Source organism: Zonotrichia leucophrys, chromosome 6, assembly GCF_028769735.1.
Source record: "Zonotrichia leucophrys gambelii isolate GWCS_2022_RI chromosome 6, RI_Zleu_2.0, whole genome shotgun sequence".
NCBI lineage: Eukaryota > Metazoa > Chordata > Aves > Passeriformes > Passerellidae > Zonotrichia > Zonotrichia leucophrys.
The window spans coordinates 2,320,251-2,336,030 of record NC_088176.1 but is presented as its reverse complement, the minus strand read 5'-3'; the positions used below and the strand labels follow the sequence as shown (position 1 = coordinate 2,336,030).

Below are 15,780 nucleotides of genomic sequence, written 5' to 3'. Positions count from 1 at the left end.
GCAATCCTGGCTTTAGTTTCAGCAATCCCCAGCAAAGTGTGAGTGTCAAATATCTATTTTGAAAAGTTGAAAAGGGGAAGGTGTTAAATGAGATCCTTCTGATGGATGCACTGAGAATTATTCCTGCTTCAGAGCTGAGTAAACTGCATCCAAGCCATAAAAAGACTAAATATGATGCAGAGTGTACATGTGCAATTTAAATTAAGACACTCTGAAATGTATTTACTGTGTTTGAAAATCATTAGAGGGTTATTACACAAGGAAACATCTCAAAGATTCATCTGGAGTGCAAAAGCACTGTGCCCACTTCACGTGGATGAACCTTGTGGACAGGATGAAGGATTCACTCCCTTCCATGGGGGCTGTGTTCCTGAATAAATGATGGATAAACCATGCCATAAAACCTCACTCAAACCTCACCTGCCATGGCCTGGACTTGTTGGACAATTTACTTTCTGTGACCTCAAATCAGTTGTGGCTTTTCTTAGGGGATGTGTTCAGGGAGCAGGTGAGCGTCTCTCTTAATGTGCTCCTTTGAATTCAGTAAAGAGCTCCATGGGCAGAAATAGCCATTTTTCTTTCCTTCTCATGCAAATCAATAGCAAATGCCAGGGATGAATTTGTCACAGGTTTTCGTTCCTGAGTGGATGTTTGTTTGTAAGTATAATTACATTAGAGGCTGGAATGACTTTATTATCAAAGTGTATCAATCTCTAGCTCAGCCCTGAGTGGAGGGAGGAGTTCAGTGTTGCCTGAGGAGCAGCAGCACTGGGGGGGTGTAAGTGAGCAGCTGAGTGTTTCTGTCAAGCCTCAGGACAGGATTTTCAATGACACTCCTCACGGACAGATATTTCATCCCAGTGATTTTAATGGGATCACATCGAGGGCAGGACTGAGAGTGGGTGAGAATTTCACCTTTAAATCTGCAAGAAGGCTCTGTCTGTGGAGGGAGAGAGGCCAAATTACTGCAAGCTGATGAAGCACGCTCAAGAAAAGAGATTTTGTTGTGTTTTCAAGCCTTTTTGTCAAAATTGAGGTGTTCAAAACTAACAGAAGATAGCAGCTCTTAGCATGCTGAAATAAATTCCGCCACACTGCAAGCTCCAGCAGGTTTGTGTTACTCAGAAACAGAGTTCAGAACAGAGCTGTCAGGGGTGTCTGCATGACCCAAACACAAATATCTTGGCCAAATCAAGAAGTGATGGGGTGAAAATTAATAATATATAGGAGGTAAAGTAGCAGTAACTCTGGAAGTGAATGTGGGAGTTGCTCAGAGAAGCTGTGGCTGCCCCTGGATCTCTGGAAGTGTCCAAGGCCAGGTTGGATGGGGTTTGGAGCAGCCTGGGACAGTGGAAAGTGTTCCTGCCCATGGCAGGGGTGGGGTGGGATGGGATGGGATGGGATGGGATGGGATGGGATGAACTTTAAGCTCCCTTCCAACCCAAACCATTCCATGATTCCTGTGATTGACATTTTCCCTTGATCCATCAGTCATTTTCTGGAAGAGCCAGATCTGCTAATTGCGGACTGGCTGGATAAAGTTAATTATGCTTTCCCTGCCTCCACAATCCTCAGTGAGTTGGAGCCATCCCATTTTCCTGCCTGCAGCCCTTCCCTGGGATGCCTTGTGCAGGCTGACCTAGAGCAGAGGCTGGACAGAGCTAAAGAATAAAGCAGGGATTTATCCAAAGCATCTCCTCCATGGATGCACCTTGGGCAGCACCAGAGCCCAGCCAGGGCTGCACCCAAGATGAACCAAAATGGCCCCAAAATGCACGAGGGGCACGGGCTCTGTCCCTGGGATCAGTTCTGCTCCATTTGCACCTTGCAGTTCATTGTCCCATCCCAGCTTTAGCCCAGGCAGTCCCACCCTGCTTGTTTTTCTCTCTCCAGCCCACGGGGTTTGTGCTCCTGGGCTGGGATTTGGATCATTTGTCCTTGGTGCCCAGCTGGAGCAGGAATTGTTTTGTCTCCCTGCTCTGTGCACAGAGCTCAGCATCCCTGATGTGAGCCCAGCCCCACACACTAAAGCAGCACAGAATGTGGAAAATAGAAAAGCCAAACCTGAGGCATCACCTTTGTGTTGATGGATCTGGGCTCCAGGGTTTCTCCCACACAAAGGGAAGTGTTCATTGTGTCCCCAGCAGGTTGTTCCCATCAGCGGGCCAAGGTCACTCTCATCAAACTCACCGAGGAGAGGAGGCCACCTCCAGAAGCTCTCTCCAGCTGATGGATGTAATTAGCCTCCAATTACAGCATCCAAATAAATGCTCCTTGTGCCCAAGGAAGCAAAGGGCACAGCTGTGAAAAAACCCTTTGTTGGTGCATTAACTGCAGTACCACTCCTTTAAATAAAACCTCTCTCTTTGATTTCACTTCAGAACTCATGGCTTTGGATTTGCTTTCACTTTTCCTTTTTTTTTGTGTGATTTAGTGGTCAGAAGAAGCATGTGCAGCACATCTTACCCAGCGGGATGGATACCAAGCTGCTACTCAAGGACAGCTGAAAGATCAGCTCTATCAAGAAATTATCCATTACTTTGACAAGGGCAAGGTAAAAAAGGAAGAAAAAAAGTGCAAATGTATTTCATTGCTTTTCTCTCAAACTTATAAATTTAATAGTAAACATAGTTTGCATCCAGTGACCTTCAGGAAGCACTTACAGATAATGATATTACAAAAAAAAAAGTCAAAAGAAATCAATGGTACATTTATAACTCATCTCTTAAGGGTGAATATATGGGCATATGATGCCATGGGGTAAATAAAAAAGTGATGCATGTAATTTGGAGGACTTTTTCTGGCAGTTACAAGAGCTGAGAGAATCCTTCAGCTCCCCTTGTTTTTCCTCATGTACACAAAAATAATTCCCTCAGGGCCTGGATGTCTGTGGTTGATATCATAAATATCCTGGGATGAGGATATTTCATTGCAATTGCATCTTTTAATGCAGAAGGAAATTGCATTTGGCATTGTTGGTGTTGGAGAGGAAGGGGGTTAATGTGGGAGACAGGGATGGATCAGGGTTTGGGTATTTCAGACACGAAATGTTCCAGTATAGAAGTAGGAATCTCTTTGTCAGAACATTTCAGAAGTGTAAACTTGGGGTTTAAAAATAAACAGAAGTGGTGTTTTCTGGTAAAATTAGAATATTATCAAGCCAGCCTATCCTTTCCAGGTGAGTTTTTAGCAGAATCAGAATAAAATCCTAGAATAAATTTGATAGGAACTATCATTTATATCATTCTGTTAGAAATGTTGCTTAAAAAGTCAAATTTTATAGCTTATCTTAATGCAATATTTTAAAATTGTTAATGAGTGATGCTAAAAGTTGTAATTCTGGATTGGGGTAAAAATTGTAATTCTGGACTGGGACAAAAGTTGTAAAATGTAATTCTGGAGTGGTGCACAAATGGCTGTTTGGGACTGAGGCTGCTGGAGGTGACTTGGGGACAGTTCCTGCTGCCCAAAAAGCTTTTCCTGGGTGAATGAGCAGAATCTCATTTGAATGAGAGTCACAGCTGATTTTAAAGCTTATTTTAATCTTACATTCCTGTCTGGAAGGAAAACCAGGAGTTGCCTGTTTTTTATTTTGTTGGTTTTATTTTGTTTGTCTTCATGGCTTCCTGTTGGTCCTTTCTGGTGTCCAGGCACTGGGAATTGTTCTGCTGAGCACTAATTCTGTGCAGAACTCAGGTGCCAGGACTCCAGTGTGATTTCTGTGTCTGTGAGGAGATGATTTATTTGCAAACTGCTCTCCCCTACTTACAGATATTCCTCCTCTCATTTTCTGGTCACTCAAGCTGGTGATAATTTTTCACATTACTCCATGAAAAGGGAAATTAAAAAATCAATATACACTGAGAATATTCATCTTGTGTGATTTTGCAAATGTCAGGAAGCTCCAAGTGGAGGTTTCCAGTGTGGATGGAAGGTAATCCTCTCATTTGGGACATTCTGACATTAAGTTAAATCAACTTCTTGCATTCCTTGAGCAGTTTGCAAATGTAGCCCAGCAGCTGCTTTAGCTCTCCACGATCAGTAAAACACCTGAAACAGCCTTTGCTGTGCATTTCTGGGACACTGAACCCATGCCCAAACCAATTTTTGCTTTTTTTTGTGCCATTATCACCCAGCTGGGTCCCTTGTTTGATTTCCCTTCCCATTAAGTTAACAAGAGGTGTCTGCAGAAGGTCACAGCCCTGGGCAGCTGTGCACTCACCCCAGGCTTTTCCAGAAGCTCAGGGGTTTTGTTTTCCAGTTGTGAGCCTGTGCCTCTCCCAACCTTCAGGAAGCTCTTACAGATAATGATATTACAAAAAAAAAAGGTCAAAAGAAATCAATGGTACATTTATAACTCATCTCTTAAGGGTGAATATATGGGCATATGATGCCATGGAGTAAATAAAAAAGTGGTGCATGTGATTTGGAGGACTTTTTCTGGCAGTTACAAGAGCTGAGAGAATCCTTCAGCTCCCCTTGTTTTTCCTCATGCACACAAAAATAATTCCCTCAGGGCCTGGATGTCTGTGGTTGATATCATAAATATCCTGGGATGAGGATATTTCATTGCAATTGCATCTTTTAATGCAGAAGGAAATTGCATTTGGCATTGTTGGTGTTGGAGAGGAAGGGGGTTAATGTGGGAGACAGGGATGGATCAGGGTTTGGGTATTTCAGACACGAAATGTTCCAGTATAGAAGTAGGAATCTCTTTGTCAGAACATTTCAGAAGTGTAAACTTGGGGTTTAAAAATAAACAGAAGTGGTGTTTTCTGGTAAAAGTTCTTAAGGGTGAATATATGGGCATATGATGCCATGGAGTAAATAAAAAAGTGGTGCATGTGATTTGGAGGACTTTTTCTGGCAGTTTCTTACAAGAGCTGAGAGAATCCTTCAGCTCCCCTTGTTTGTCTGGTGGGAAACTGTGGATTTGGGAAGGAAGGGAAACATGGGAGAAACATTGTGTAGAGGAAATGGAGTAAAGGGATATCCTAAAAATAGGTTTAAAACATTGGCTTTTTGTTTTTTTAAAGGCTGGTGTAGTTCAGCCTCTCAAAAATCAGGATCCCTTTCTCTTGGCAGAATAACTTCCCAGGGGAATTCACAGTTTTCTTGTCTATTGAAAGCCAACCATGAGGCTTATCCCTTAAATATTTGGGATATGCCAATATCCTTAAATATTGGCATCCCTGGGCAGGTGAATTTAGATTTAATCCTCCACACACAGGCTGGAGTGGAGTGAACACTTCACTGCTGGCCCAGAAGTGCCTGAGAAATTTGTAAGTGAGAAAAAGGAGCTGAACTTGCCCTAGGGCAGGGATGTGGCATCTCATGTGGGCTGAGAACAAAGTGCTGGCCCTCACCAGGGTATCCCAGGTACTGGGAGTTCAAGATCCATATAGGGTTCTTCATTTTAATTTCTATTTTTAATCTGTTATTCTTAGGATGTTTGTTTATTCACCTGTATTTGACTTTTGATCCTTGAACCAAACTTTATAAAGCTGAAGTACAACTTTCACCTTTAGGAAAGGAGCATTTCTCAAAAACAACTTTTGCATTTTCAGCTGTTCTACTTTATGGATTAGATTTCTGATTAATTATGCTCTTCATTCCTTTTCTAAGCTCCTTCTTTCCACAAGGAAAGTTGTTTCCCTGATAGAGGGATCCTTTTCTCTCCTGGACCATTCTTCACTGCACTGCACTTCCCAGTCTCCTCTTCATATCTCTTGGCTTTTGCCCTTAAAATCCTGATCCTCAGGTTTATCCCAGCAGTCTGACCCCTCCTTTGGGCTGCTCTCAAGTGTTTGCTCTCTGTGTTTTCCTGAAGCTTTGTGATTTCCAACAAAGCCCTTAATGCAGGGACTTTGCTGGAAATTCTTGGGTTGGAATGTCCCAAGGTGAGAAGGGAAATAGTGATGGGACTGAAGGGGTGGGAGAAGGGGTGACATTTTTCCTGTGGGAAGGAGCTGATGGAAATCAATGCTGATGAGCTCCTGAATCCAGGGAATGCTCCTTGGCAAAAATAAGGTGTTGTTTTAAACCAGGTTTGGTTGTGGAGCCACAAGGGAAGCAGCAGCATTCCTGTTCCTGCCTGCTGAAATGTGGGAATGGCCACGGGCTCAGGTTTGCTGGTGATGCTGTGTGGGATCTCAGCACCTCAGGACTGAGGTGTCACCAAGACCACCCTTGGGGGGCTCGGGAGTCCTGGAATGTTCCAGAAGTGTCTGGTGGCTGGACTTTGATCCTACACAGGAGACGACACCTGTATGAGGACAGGAGGGTTTCCCCGGGGTGAATGGTGAAGGGATTGGTTAATTAGAGAGTGAAACACAGGGTTTAGGATTTCTGTACAGGGGGGTTTAGAGAAGCAAGATGGAGGAATTGGGGCGTGTCCTGTCCTTCTTCTTCTTCTTCTTCTCCTCCATCTTCTGTGGTGATGGTGGCACTTTGGGATTGGTTGTTACTAAAAGTGCACTGGTTAATAAGGGTAAAAGGTATTGGGGAAAAATGATAAATATTGTACATGTAACTATGGGTATAAAGATAGGTGACCGCCCGGAGGGCAGGACAGTGTGCTCATGGCTGGCTGCTGAGCAGAGCTCTGTCGGGCCGAGAGAAAATCTTTTAGATAAACAATTAATAAACACAGAGACCGAGAAAAGAACTGAAGCCTCTTCTGTTCCTTTGAAACGCGGGCTGCCCCAAGGCCACCCCGGGCCTTTCCAGGCCCTCCAAACAGCCGAAAACCAGACAATGCTGCTGCCCATAAATCAGGACAGGTTTTCCTCTGCTCCTCCATAAATTGAAAGTGTTGGTCCTGAGGAGAAAAAGCTAAATAAACGCACACTGTTCATTTATTTCTGCTCCTCCTTTCTCCCCTCCTCCTCCAAAAAAAAAGCTTTTACTGCTTTACAGCAGCCACAGAACAGAAAATATCTGAAATTATACAGCAAATGCCATGCTTTGGCTTAAAAGCTCTTTTTTTCTGGCTCGTGGGATGACATCAAATGGCTTTTTCTTCCATCTGAACAAGTGAGTGGTGAAATTCACCTGTCTGCCAAAAATCTGTGTGAGGCTGGTGGCCAGCTCAGCCCCAGAGCTGCCCTGAGAGCTGGGAAGGACAGAGAGTCTTGGGAGAGGGAGGATACAGAGGCTGACCATGTTCCAAATGAATATATTTATTTGTTTAAAGAGTTTCCAACCTGGCTGTGTCTTGAATGCAGTGCTAACAATAGAGAAATGCTGAGTTTTAGCATTTTATTTCAAATATTAAGCCTTCATGCTGGTTAATTAACACTACCTGAAATTTAACCAGCTTAGAAAGTCCCTGACACATCAGAACATGGCACCATAATATTCTTATCCCAGACTATTTCAGTGCTCCTGACCATTAACTCTGCAGGAGCTCAGAAATACCCTGAGATCCTCCTTTGCTGCTATTAACCTCAAAAACTAAATTGGATGCTGTAGTTCTTTCTGGCCAACAAGCAATCCAGCTTGAAAAATAAATTAAATCTCTGGGTTGTCCCTAAAACAGATCTCCTGCATCTGCAAAGTCTTGCCCATAACAATTTGCAGCTCATGTCTACACAACTAAATTTAGGCTCTGCACATTTTTCTTACCCCCTGAGTGTAAAAGAAGCATTTTCCTTCCAGTATCAGCAGCCTCTCTCCATGGTCCCCTCTCCAGATAAATTGTTTCTCCCATTAATGAGTTGTACCTCGTACAAATCCTGTGTAGGAGCTCCCTGTACAACTCATTTCTCCAGAAGACTTGCCATGTCCTGGGCAAAGCTGGGAAAGCTTCCAAGGCAGGAAATCTGTGAGGCAGCAGATTGGGAGTTATTGACCTTCAAGAATATAGATTTCATTTATCAGGATCCTGGGCCCCAGCCGGGCTGTCCTCACCTGAATAAATTGGCTCTGGAGCAAACAGCTGAATTTTTCAGAGGCTTGTGAGACACACAGTCCCTGTTTCTTTGAAAATGGTGGGAAATTCTCCAGGTTTAGGTTGGTTTTCTGTGATGTTGGACGTGTTGTGCTGCAGCTGCACAAAGGAAAGGCCTGGTAGTTCAGGAAATAGCCTCAGGTTGCATCAGGGGAAGTTTAGGTTGGATGTTAGGGAAAGTTTCTTCAGGCTGCCCAGTTTGGTATTTTCAGAGTTCCCTGTGGCAGGAAGGAAATGATGAATCTGACCCCATGTTCTTAGAAGGCTAATTTATTATTTTATATAAATGTTTTATGTAATGTTATATTATTTTAAAGAATGCTATGCTAAACTATGCTAAAGAATAGAGAAAGGATATTTACAGAAGGCTTAACAAGATACCAGTTAAAAACTCGTGTCTCTCCAGAGTCTCGACACGGCTGGACCATGATTGGTCATTAAGTAAAAACAATTCACATGTTGGATAAACCATGTCCAAACCACATTCCAAAGCAGCAAAACAGGGAGAAGCAAATGAGATAATATTCCCCTCCCTTTTCTCTGAGGCTTCTCAGCTTCCCAGGAGAAGAAATCCCAGGCAAGGGATTTTTCAGAAAATATGGTGACAGCCCAGGGCAGTGGTGCATTCCCCATCTCTGGAATTGTTAAAAAGCTGGATGGATTTGACACCTGAGGACAGGTTTTATTGTTCAGCAAGGTGATGGTTGATGATCTCAGAAGTCTTTTCCAGCCTTAGTGATTCTGTGGACTCCTGTGCCTCTGGAGAGCAGGGCTCTCTCCATTCAAGAAATTGAGTTCCATAATCCAGGTTCTCATTGCTCCTCTGAAGGAACAACTGGACAGCTGGGAATTCCAAACAGAGATGTTGGAGCACAGTGAGGTTTTTAAGAGGCAGTAGAAACAAAACATGGGTACTTTATCTCTTAGGCAGAGGTCTTGGCTGGAGAGGGACAAAGTTGGAGTCTGGCAAAAATGGAAAGAATCTTTTCCTTTTCTCCCTTTTTTATTTGCAGTACAGTAGATTTTCAGTACACTCCTGAAAGTGTTCCATTAAAGATAATGTGACACCCTGTCAGCAGGAGAACTTGTAAACTGACTTTTACAGAAACTTTAAAGGAATTCCAGTAATTTAAGCCAGAAACAAATGTTCTAATTGAAGCTGTTCTGCTGAGAGGGCTGGGAATGTTTAACCTGGAGAGGAGCAGCTCCAGGGAGAGCTCAGTGCCCCTTGCAGGGACTAAAGGGAATCCAGGAGAGCTGGAGAGGGACTGGGGACAGGGATGGAGGGACAGCACACAGGGAATGGCTTTAAACTGACAGTGGGCAGATTTGGATGGGATATTGGGAATTGGGAATTGTTCCCTGTGAGGGTGGGGAGGGCTGGGATGGAATTCCCAGAGCAGCTGTGGCTGCCCCTGGATCCCTGGCAGTGCCCAAGGCCAGGCTGGACATTGGGAGCACCTGGGACAGTGGGAGGTGTCCCTGCCATGGACATCTTTAACCCAAATCATTCTGGTGTGGTTCCATGGTCTGCTTTTCTCCTGTTCATCTCCACTTCCTTGCTAGGAAGAGTGCAAGGATTATGTGATTATTGTCTGTTGTACATGAACTAAATCTGGATCACATTTAATTTGAGGATTCATTTTTCAGGCTCTGGAACATTTACAGAATCCATTATTAATATTAATATTCAGTAACATCTAAAGGCTTTGTTCAGGCTAGAGGAGGTGCAGCCTCTGCTCCGGCGTGTTTATGGTGCTGACAGACAAAGGTGGGAAGGTGAAAAAAAAAATCAAAGGAGATTTAATTCTGCTAAAGTTGTTATTTAATCAGTGGCAGTGCTGTGGTACCTGTAGGCAGTGATGTGTAGGCAGAGTGTGTCTGCTTTCAGAGTCACTGAATGGTTTGGGCTGGGAAGGACCTTTAAAGGTCACCTGGTTCTACCCTGTCACAAGGACATCTATCAGCTCTCCCAGGTTCCTGCAGCCTGGCCTGGGACATTCCAGGGGCAGCCACAGCTGTGCCAGGGCCTGCCCACCCTCACAGGGAAGGATTTCTTCCCAATATCCCATCTAAACCTTGTGCATTCCCAGACGTGGTTTGGGAACACATCTGTGCTCATCCAGGAGTCAGTGGGAAGTTGCTTAAAGGGAGTTTGTTTACAGTGTTGATGCAAATCAAAAATGATTTAGGTTTCAGTTTATTTCCAGTCTCATTTTGGAGAGGGGCTGGTTAAATCTGGAGCACACAAAGAGGGAAGCAGGAAAAGGCAAGTGATGGTCACCCAATTGTCTTTGAAATTAAAATATGCACAAGTTATGGATGGCTGAAGTTCAGAAGAAAATGGCACTCAAAATGAGGGAAGGTTAAGTGATTTTGAAAGCTTTCACTTGCTGACTTAACAAACACCTGAATATTAGCTCAGCTCCTATAAATTGGTGCTGTATTGCCCTTCTGAATCAAAATGAACTCATCTTGGTGTGTGAAAATGTCCCCCTTCTTCTGCAACTGTGCCTTTACTCTTAAATTCATGTTAATTTTTGTTTAAAAATAAAAACATGCTCTGTATCATCATGCTAGATTAGATCCATAATATGGATAAAAACATTCAGATCCTTCCATTTGCAAAAATTGCGTTGCAGAGCGTTCAGGCTGCCTTGTAATTTCCTGCAGACGTGATCCCTCATTACCGTGATTGTAATTAGTCCTTCTGATGCGTTTTTCACCTTCGAGGCACTTTACAAACATGAGGCAACTCATGCTCATTCCAGTCCTCTTCCCCAGATAAATAACATTCTGAACCTTGTTGGAGAAATAAGTAAAATCAAGAGGAGGGGTCGAATATCACGAGGAGCTGCAAAGCAAGGTTAATGAAGAACCAGATTCTGCTCCTTGTGAGCATTCATGGCTATTTTATCTTAAATTAGGTCACCACTTTGTCCAGACATCATCCCAGCTGGTTTTTGCAGGACACAGAAGCTCCTTTAACCTTGCTCAGCCCCACAGTGCAGTTTTCAGCCCTTATTTTGTTTTTACTTGGAGGGCAGGAATCTCTCTCCTTTCTCCATGTGCTCTCCCATGTTTTTCCCTCTGCATTTCCTCACCTCCTGCACCATCAGCAGCTCCCTGCCTGCTCCTGCTGCTTTCCAGCCATTCCCACTCATTTTGCCAGGATAACCTTTCAGTCCATCCCTCCCCTTGAAAATTGGCTCCTTTTTTCCAGAGAGGAGCAGGGATGGCCAGTCAACCAGTGGGACCCATCTTGCTTTTTGTGACAATGAAGACTTGCTGAAGATTCATCCTTAATGTTTTATTCTCATTTTTCAAATCAGCATCTAGAACCAGGAATTTTTCTAAAAGTCTTATTTTTTCCAAGTTTTCCAGATATACTAAGGATTGCAGTTTCACCTTGCAGATCAGTAGACAAAGAGAATTCACCTGGCACTGATTTTGGGGCTTTGAGTGTGGAATTTCATTTGTGTGGTTTGGGGTGTAAAATATCTCTTATTTGCACTTTCAAGTGCTTTGAAGAGAATGAGATTGAGGGATTTTTATGGGATGGATACAGGGATGAGTTATTGTGAAGGTTTCCCCAGATCACATTTCCTCTTCTGTTCCCAGCATCCACCTCCCACCATCTTTGGAAGTTGTGGTGCTTCATCCCAAATTCTCTGTCCCCAAAGGTGGATATTTTTTGGGAAAATGAGGAATTGTGTGTTCAGCCCTTCCCTCAGCCCTTCTCCATCCCCTCAGGATTCCAGCAGGACAATGTGTGGCCTCATGCTGAGAGGAGAATGAGGTGGTGTGGCCAGAGGATTTAAATTTAAGATGAAGGCTGAAGATAAAATCTGCATTTCTAACTTATTCTGAAACTCATTTTTATAATAAAGTGAGGTCAGCAATGCCAACCAGATTTCAGCAGCAGAGGTAGATCATCAAGTTTGATCTTAGATAGCCTGGTGTGCTAATTTAAGCATATTTTTGGGTTGGAGTGGTTCTTTATCTTTGGAGTGGAAAAAACAAATGAAAAATGCACATTTAAAACCATTCTTGCTGCTCCTCATTAAGATTGTTGCCTTCTGAGGAGCTGAAGGATATTGTTAAATTTCTTTGGGTCACTTGAGACGGCTGCTGAATTTCATGGTTGAGGAACAAGAAGAAGAAGAACCAATGGAAATATAATGAGTATTTGTTCAAAGCAATATCTGCAAATTGCCTGTCCTGTCTAATACAGATTACAGATATTAGAGGGAGAGAGAGGTGATTATGAAATATAATCAATCACCAGCCTTGCTCCAAAGCCTTAGGTCCTGGGTTTCTTGGTGGACAGGCTGTGTTTACACATTACTGGATGGGCTGGCAGGAATTATTTCATTTCTGAAGCTCTTGGATCATTTGACTTGATTGGGATCCAGTGAATTTGCATCCTGTGCCAGGGAAGGTCATGGAGCAGATCACCTTGAGTGCCACCAGGCCAAGATGGCACCTGGGGTGTGTCAAAAATGGTGTGGAGCAGGACCAGGGCAGGGATTGTCCCTCTGTACTGGCACTGCTCAGGGATCTCCAATCCCGTGTCAGCTTTTGGGCCCCTCAATGATAAAAAAGTCATTGGGGGGCTGGAGTGTGTCCAGGGAAGGGAATGGAGCCCCAGGAGGGGCTGAGGGAGCTGGGAAGGGGCTGCAGAATCCCTGAGGAGCTGGGCAGGGGCTGCAGAATCCCTGAGGAGCTGGGCAGGGGCTGCAGAATCCCTGAGGGAGCTGGGAGGGGCTGCAGAATCCCTGAGGAGCTGGGAAGGGTCTGGAGAATCCCTGAGGGAGCGGGAAGGGGCTGCAGAATCCCTGAGGGAGCTGGGAAGGGGCTGCAGAATCCCTGAGGAGCTGGGAAGGGGCTGCAGAATCCCTGAGGGAGCCGGGCAGGGGCTGCAGAATCCCTGAGGAGCTGGGCAGGGCTCACCTGGAGCAAAGGAGGCTCAGGGGCCCTTGTGGCTCTGCACAGCTCCTGCCAGGAGGGCACAGCCGGGGGGAACAGGGACAGGAGCAGAGGGAACGGCCTCAGGCTGGGCCAGGGCAGCTCAGGGTGGATTTTGGGAACAATTTCCTCATGGAAAGGTTTGTCCAGGCCTGGCACAGCTGCCCAGGGCAGTTTGGATTGGAGTCCCCATCCTGGAGGGATTTGAAATCCATGTGGATGTGGCACTTGGGGACACAGGACAGTGGTGGCCTTGGCAGTGCTGGGAATGGTTGGACTCAGTGCACTTGGAGGGCTTTTCCAGCCTCAACAATTCCATGAATAGAGACATTTATAACCCCAGCACAGCTCTTTGGCACGTCAGATGCTCAGTGTTTTCAGGCATGTGACACAATTCATTTGGTTGCTTTATCCAGATTTATTTGATTCTAATGTTGATGTTTAACCTAGGTATGTAATTCAGCTTCTTTTTGTTGTTTTGTGATATTTTTTTTTCCAACAGATGTGGGAAGAGGCCATCGCCTTGGGTAAAGAACTTGCAGAACAGTATGAAAATGAAATGTTTGATTATGAACAACTCAGTGAACTGCTGGTAGGTTTTTTTAATGACATAGACACTGCAATAATTTATTTCAGAGTTGAATTTCTAAGCTTTTAAAATTATAAAAAATACTATATCAATGACAATAAAATTCAAAAAGAAATACCCATCATGGTTTTGTTGGACCAATGTCAATTAACTGGCTACCAGTGGATTGTCTGAAAAACATTGAATTTATTTTTTTTTTAGCTGAAAGAAAAGCATTTCAGTAATATTAAGCTGATTTATTTGGGGTATAAAAGGAAATTTTGAATTTAAATATAAATGGGAACATGAAAAAAAATCCCCATTCTCTCTCAAGTGTCTTTCTATATTCACATTTCTTTTTTTAGGTATGAATAATCCCCATGCATTCATGTCTCCAGTCAGTTATTTTTGCCCTGACGTTACCCATTCATTATTCCTGCACCATTTTTTCCCTCCTGTTCTCTTCCAAAGAGATAAATGGCAGCTGTCACTGTCCCTCCTCAGGTCCCAGCCATTTCCACAGGAGTTGGGATGTAATTCCAGTTTGTTTCTGAAAATTCTCGACTCTGAAGTTTTTGATGCCTTTTGCTTTTGCACTCAGAGTACATTTCCCTCAATTTCTTTCAATTATTTATCTGTTTTCTCTATCCCAGTGTGTCTGAGCTGGGCATTCCTGTGGTGTTGAACTCAGCTCCACACAGCCCCAGCCCACTGCTCCTGGTGGGGTGGGCACAGAATATTCTTCATTTCAGTATGAAAGGAATTGGGTAGGATTGTTCCTCAGCTAGAAATGGTTGTCAGAGGTGATTATTCACCAGGGGTGGCTATTCTCCAAGTCCCTCCGTTTAATTTTCCATCTCCTTTTTGCTTGTACATGGGAACGTGAATGGGTTTGTCACAGAGGCAGCCACTCTTTAATTATCCTACTGGATCCATTTTGAAGGAGAAGTTGGGATTTGCACTTTATTCATTGTAGATCACAGAGGGATTGAATGATTTGGCTTGGGAGGACCTTAAAGCTCATCCAGTTCCACCCACTTTGCCATGGGCATGTGGGATCTCAGCACCTCAGGACTGAGGTGTCACCGAGACCACCCTTGGGGGGCTCGGGAGTCCTGGAATGTTCCAGAAGTGTCTGGTGGCTGGACTTTGATCCTACACAGGAGACGACACCTGTATGAGGACAGGAGGGTTTCACCGGGGTGAATGGTGAAGGGATTGGTTAATTAGAGGTGAAACACAGGGTTTAGGATTTCTGTACAGGGGGGTTTAGAGAAGTAAGATGGAGGAATTGGGGCGTGTCCTGTCCTTCCTTCTTCTTCTTCTCCTCCATCTTCTTTGGTGATGGTGGCACTTTGGGATTGGTTATTACTAAAAGTGCACCGGGCAATAAGAATAAATGGTATTGGGGAAAAATGATAAATATTGTACACGTAACAACGGGTATAAAGATAGGTGACTGTCCGGAGGGCAGGACAGTGTGCTCATGGCTGGCTGCTGAGCAGAGCTCTGTCGGGGCGAGAGAAAATCTTTTAGATAAACAATTAATAAACATCAAGACCGAAAGAAGAACTGAAGCCTCTTCTCGTCCTTCGATACGCGGGCTGCCCCAAGGCCACTCCGGGCCTTTCCAGGCCCTCCAAACAGCCGAAAACCGGACATGGGCAGGGACACCTTCCACTGTCCCAGGTTGCTCCAAGCCCTGTCCAACCTGGCCTTGGATATTTCCATGGAGTTTCTCCCTCTTCTAAGAAGGGAGACCCAGAACTTTCAGTCCTCACATCAGACAATTGAGTTTATCTGCTCATCAGCCAAGAGATGAGATGTCACAGAATTAATCCTGGTGTGCATTTCCCTCACAAGACAGAGATCAAAATTCACTCTCCCGTATGAGTCAGGTCTCACATAGCCCATCAGTTTTTCTTATTGCTGCTGAACAGCTCCTTGTTTTCTCCCACAATAAAATTTAGAAGTTTTTTGTTCTTTCTATTCTCCCTCTTGTCTCTTTTCTTCAAACAATATTAAATATTAGCCTCTAAGACAATTCACAAATAACAAAATAGTTTTGCTCCAGATGAGCTGAGAAATACTCGGCAGATCTGGGTCTTTGTAGTCTTGGTGCCATTTACAGTTATCTGTCATGTGGGAGCAGCACTAAACCTCCCCCCAGATCAAAAGTCATTCTCTTTGCAGAAATAATAGACTAAAAATAAGTTAATGAACAGATCTTCTGAAGCTGCTCATTTGCTATTATTTCATCATTAGAGATAAAGAAGTCGGCGTCGAAAGCAGA

The 15,780-nt window shown here is 44.1% G+C and overlaps 1 protein-coding gene across 1 annotated transcript in view; it reads left to right on the top strand.

Moving 5' to 3' along the window:
• DOCK1 (dedicator of cytokinesis 1) overlaps positions 1-15,780 on the top strand; it is a 293,238-nt gene that overhangs the window by 231,664 nt on the left and 45,794 nt on the right. Inside the window, exons 39-40 of the mRNA XM_064717058.1 lie at positions 2,435-2,554; positions 13,422-13,511. Coding sequence (XP_064573128.1) covers positions 2,435-2,554; positions 13,422-13,511 — 210 coding nt within the window. The remainder of the gene's footprint in view (positions 1-2,434; positions 2,555-13,421; positions 13,512-15,780) is intronic.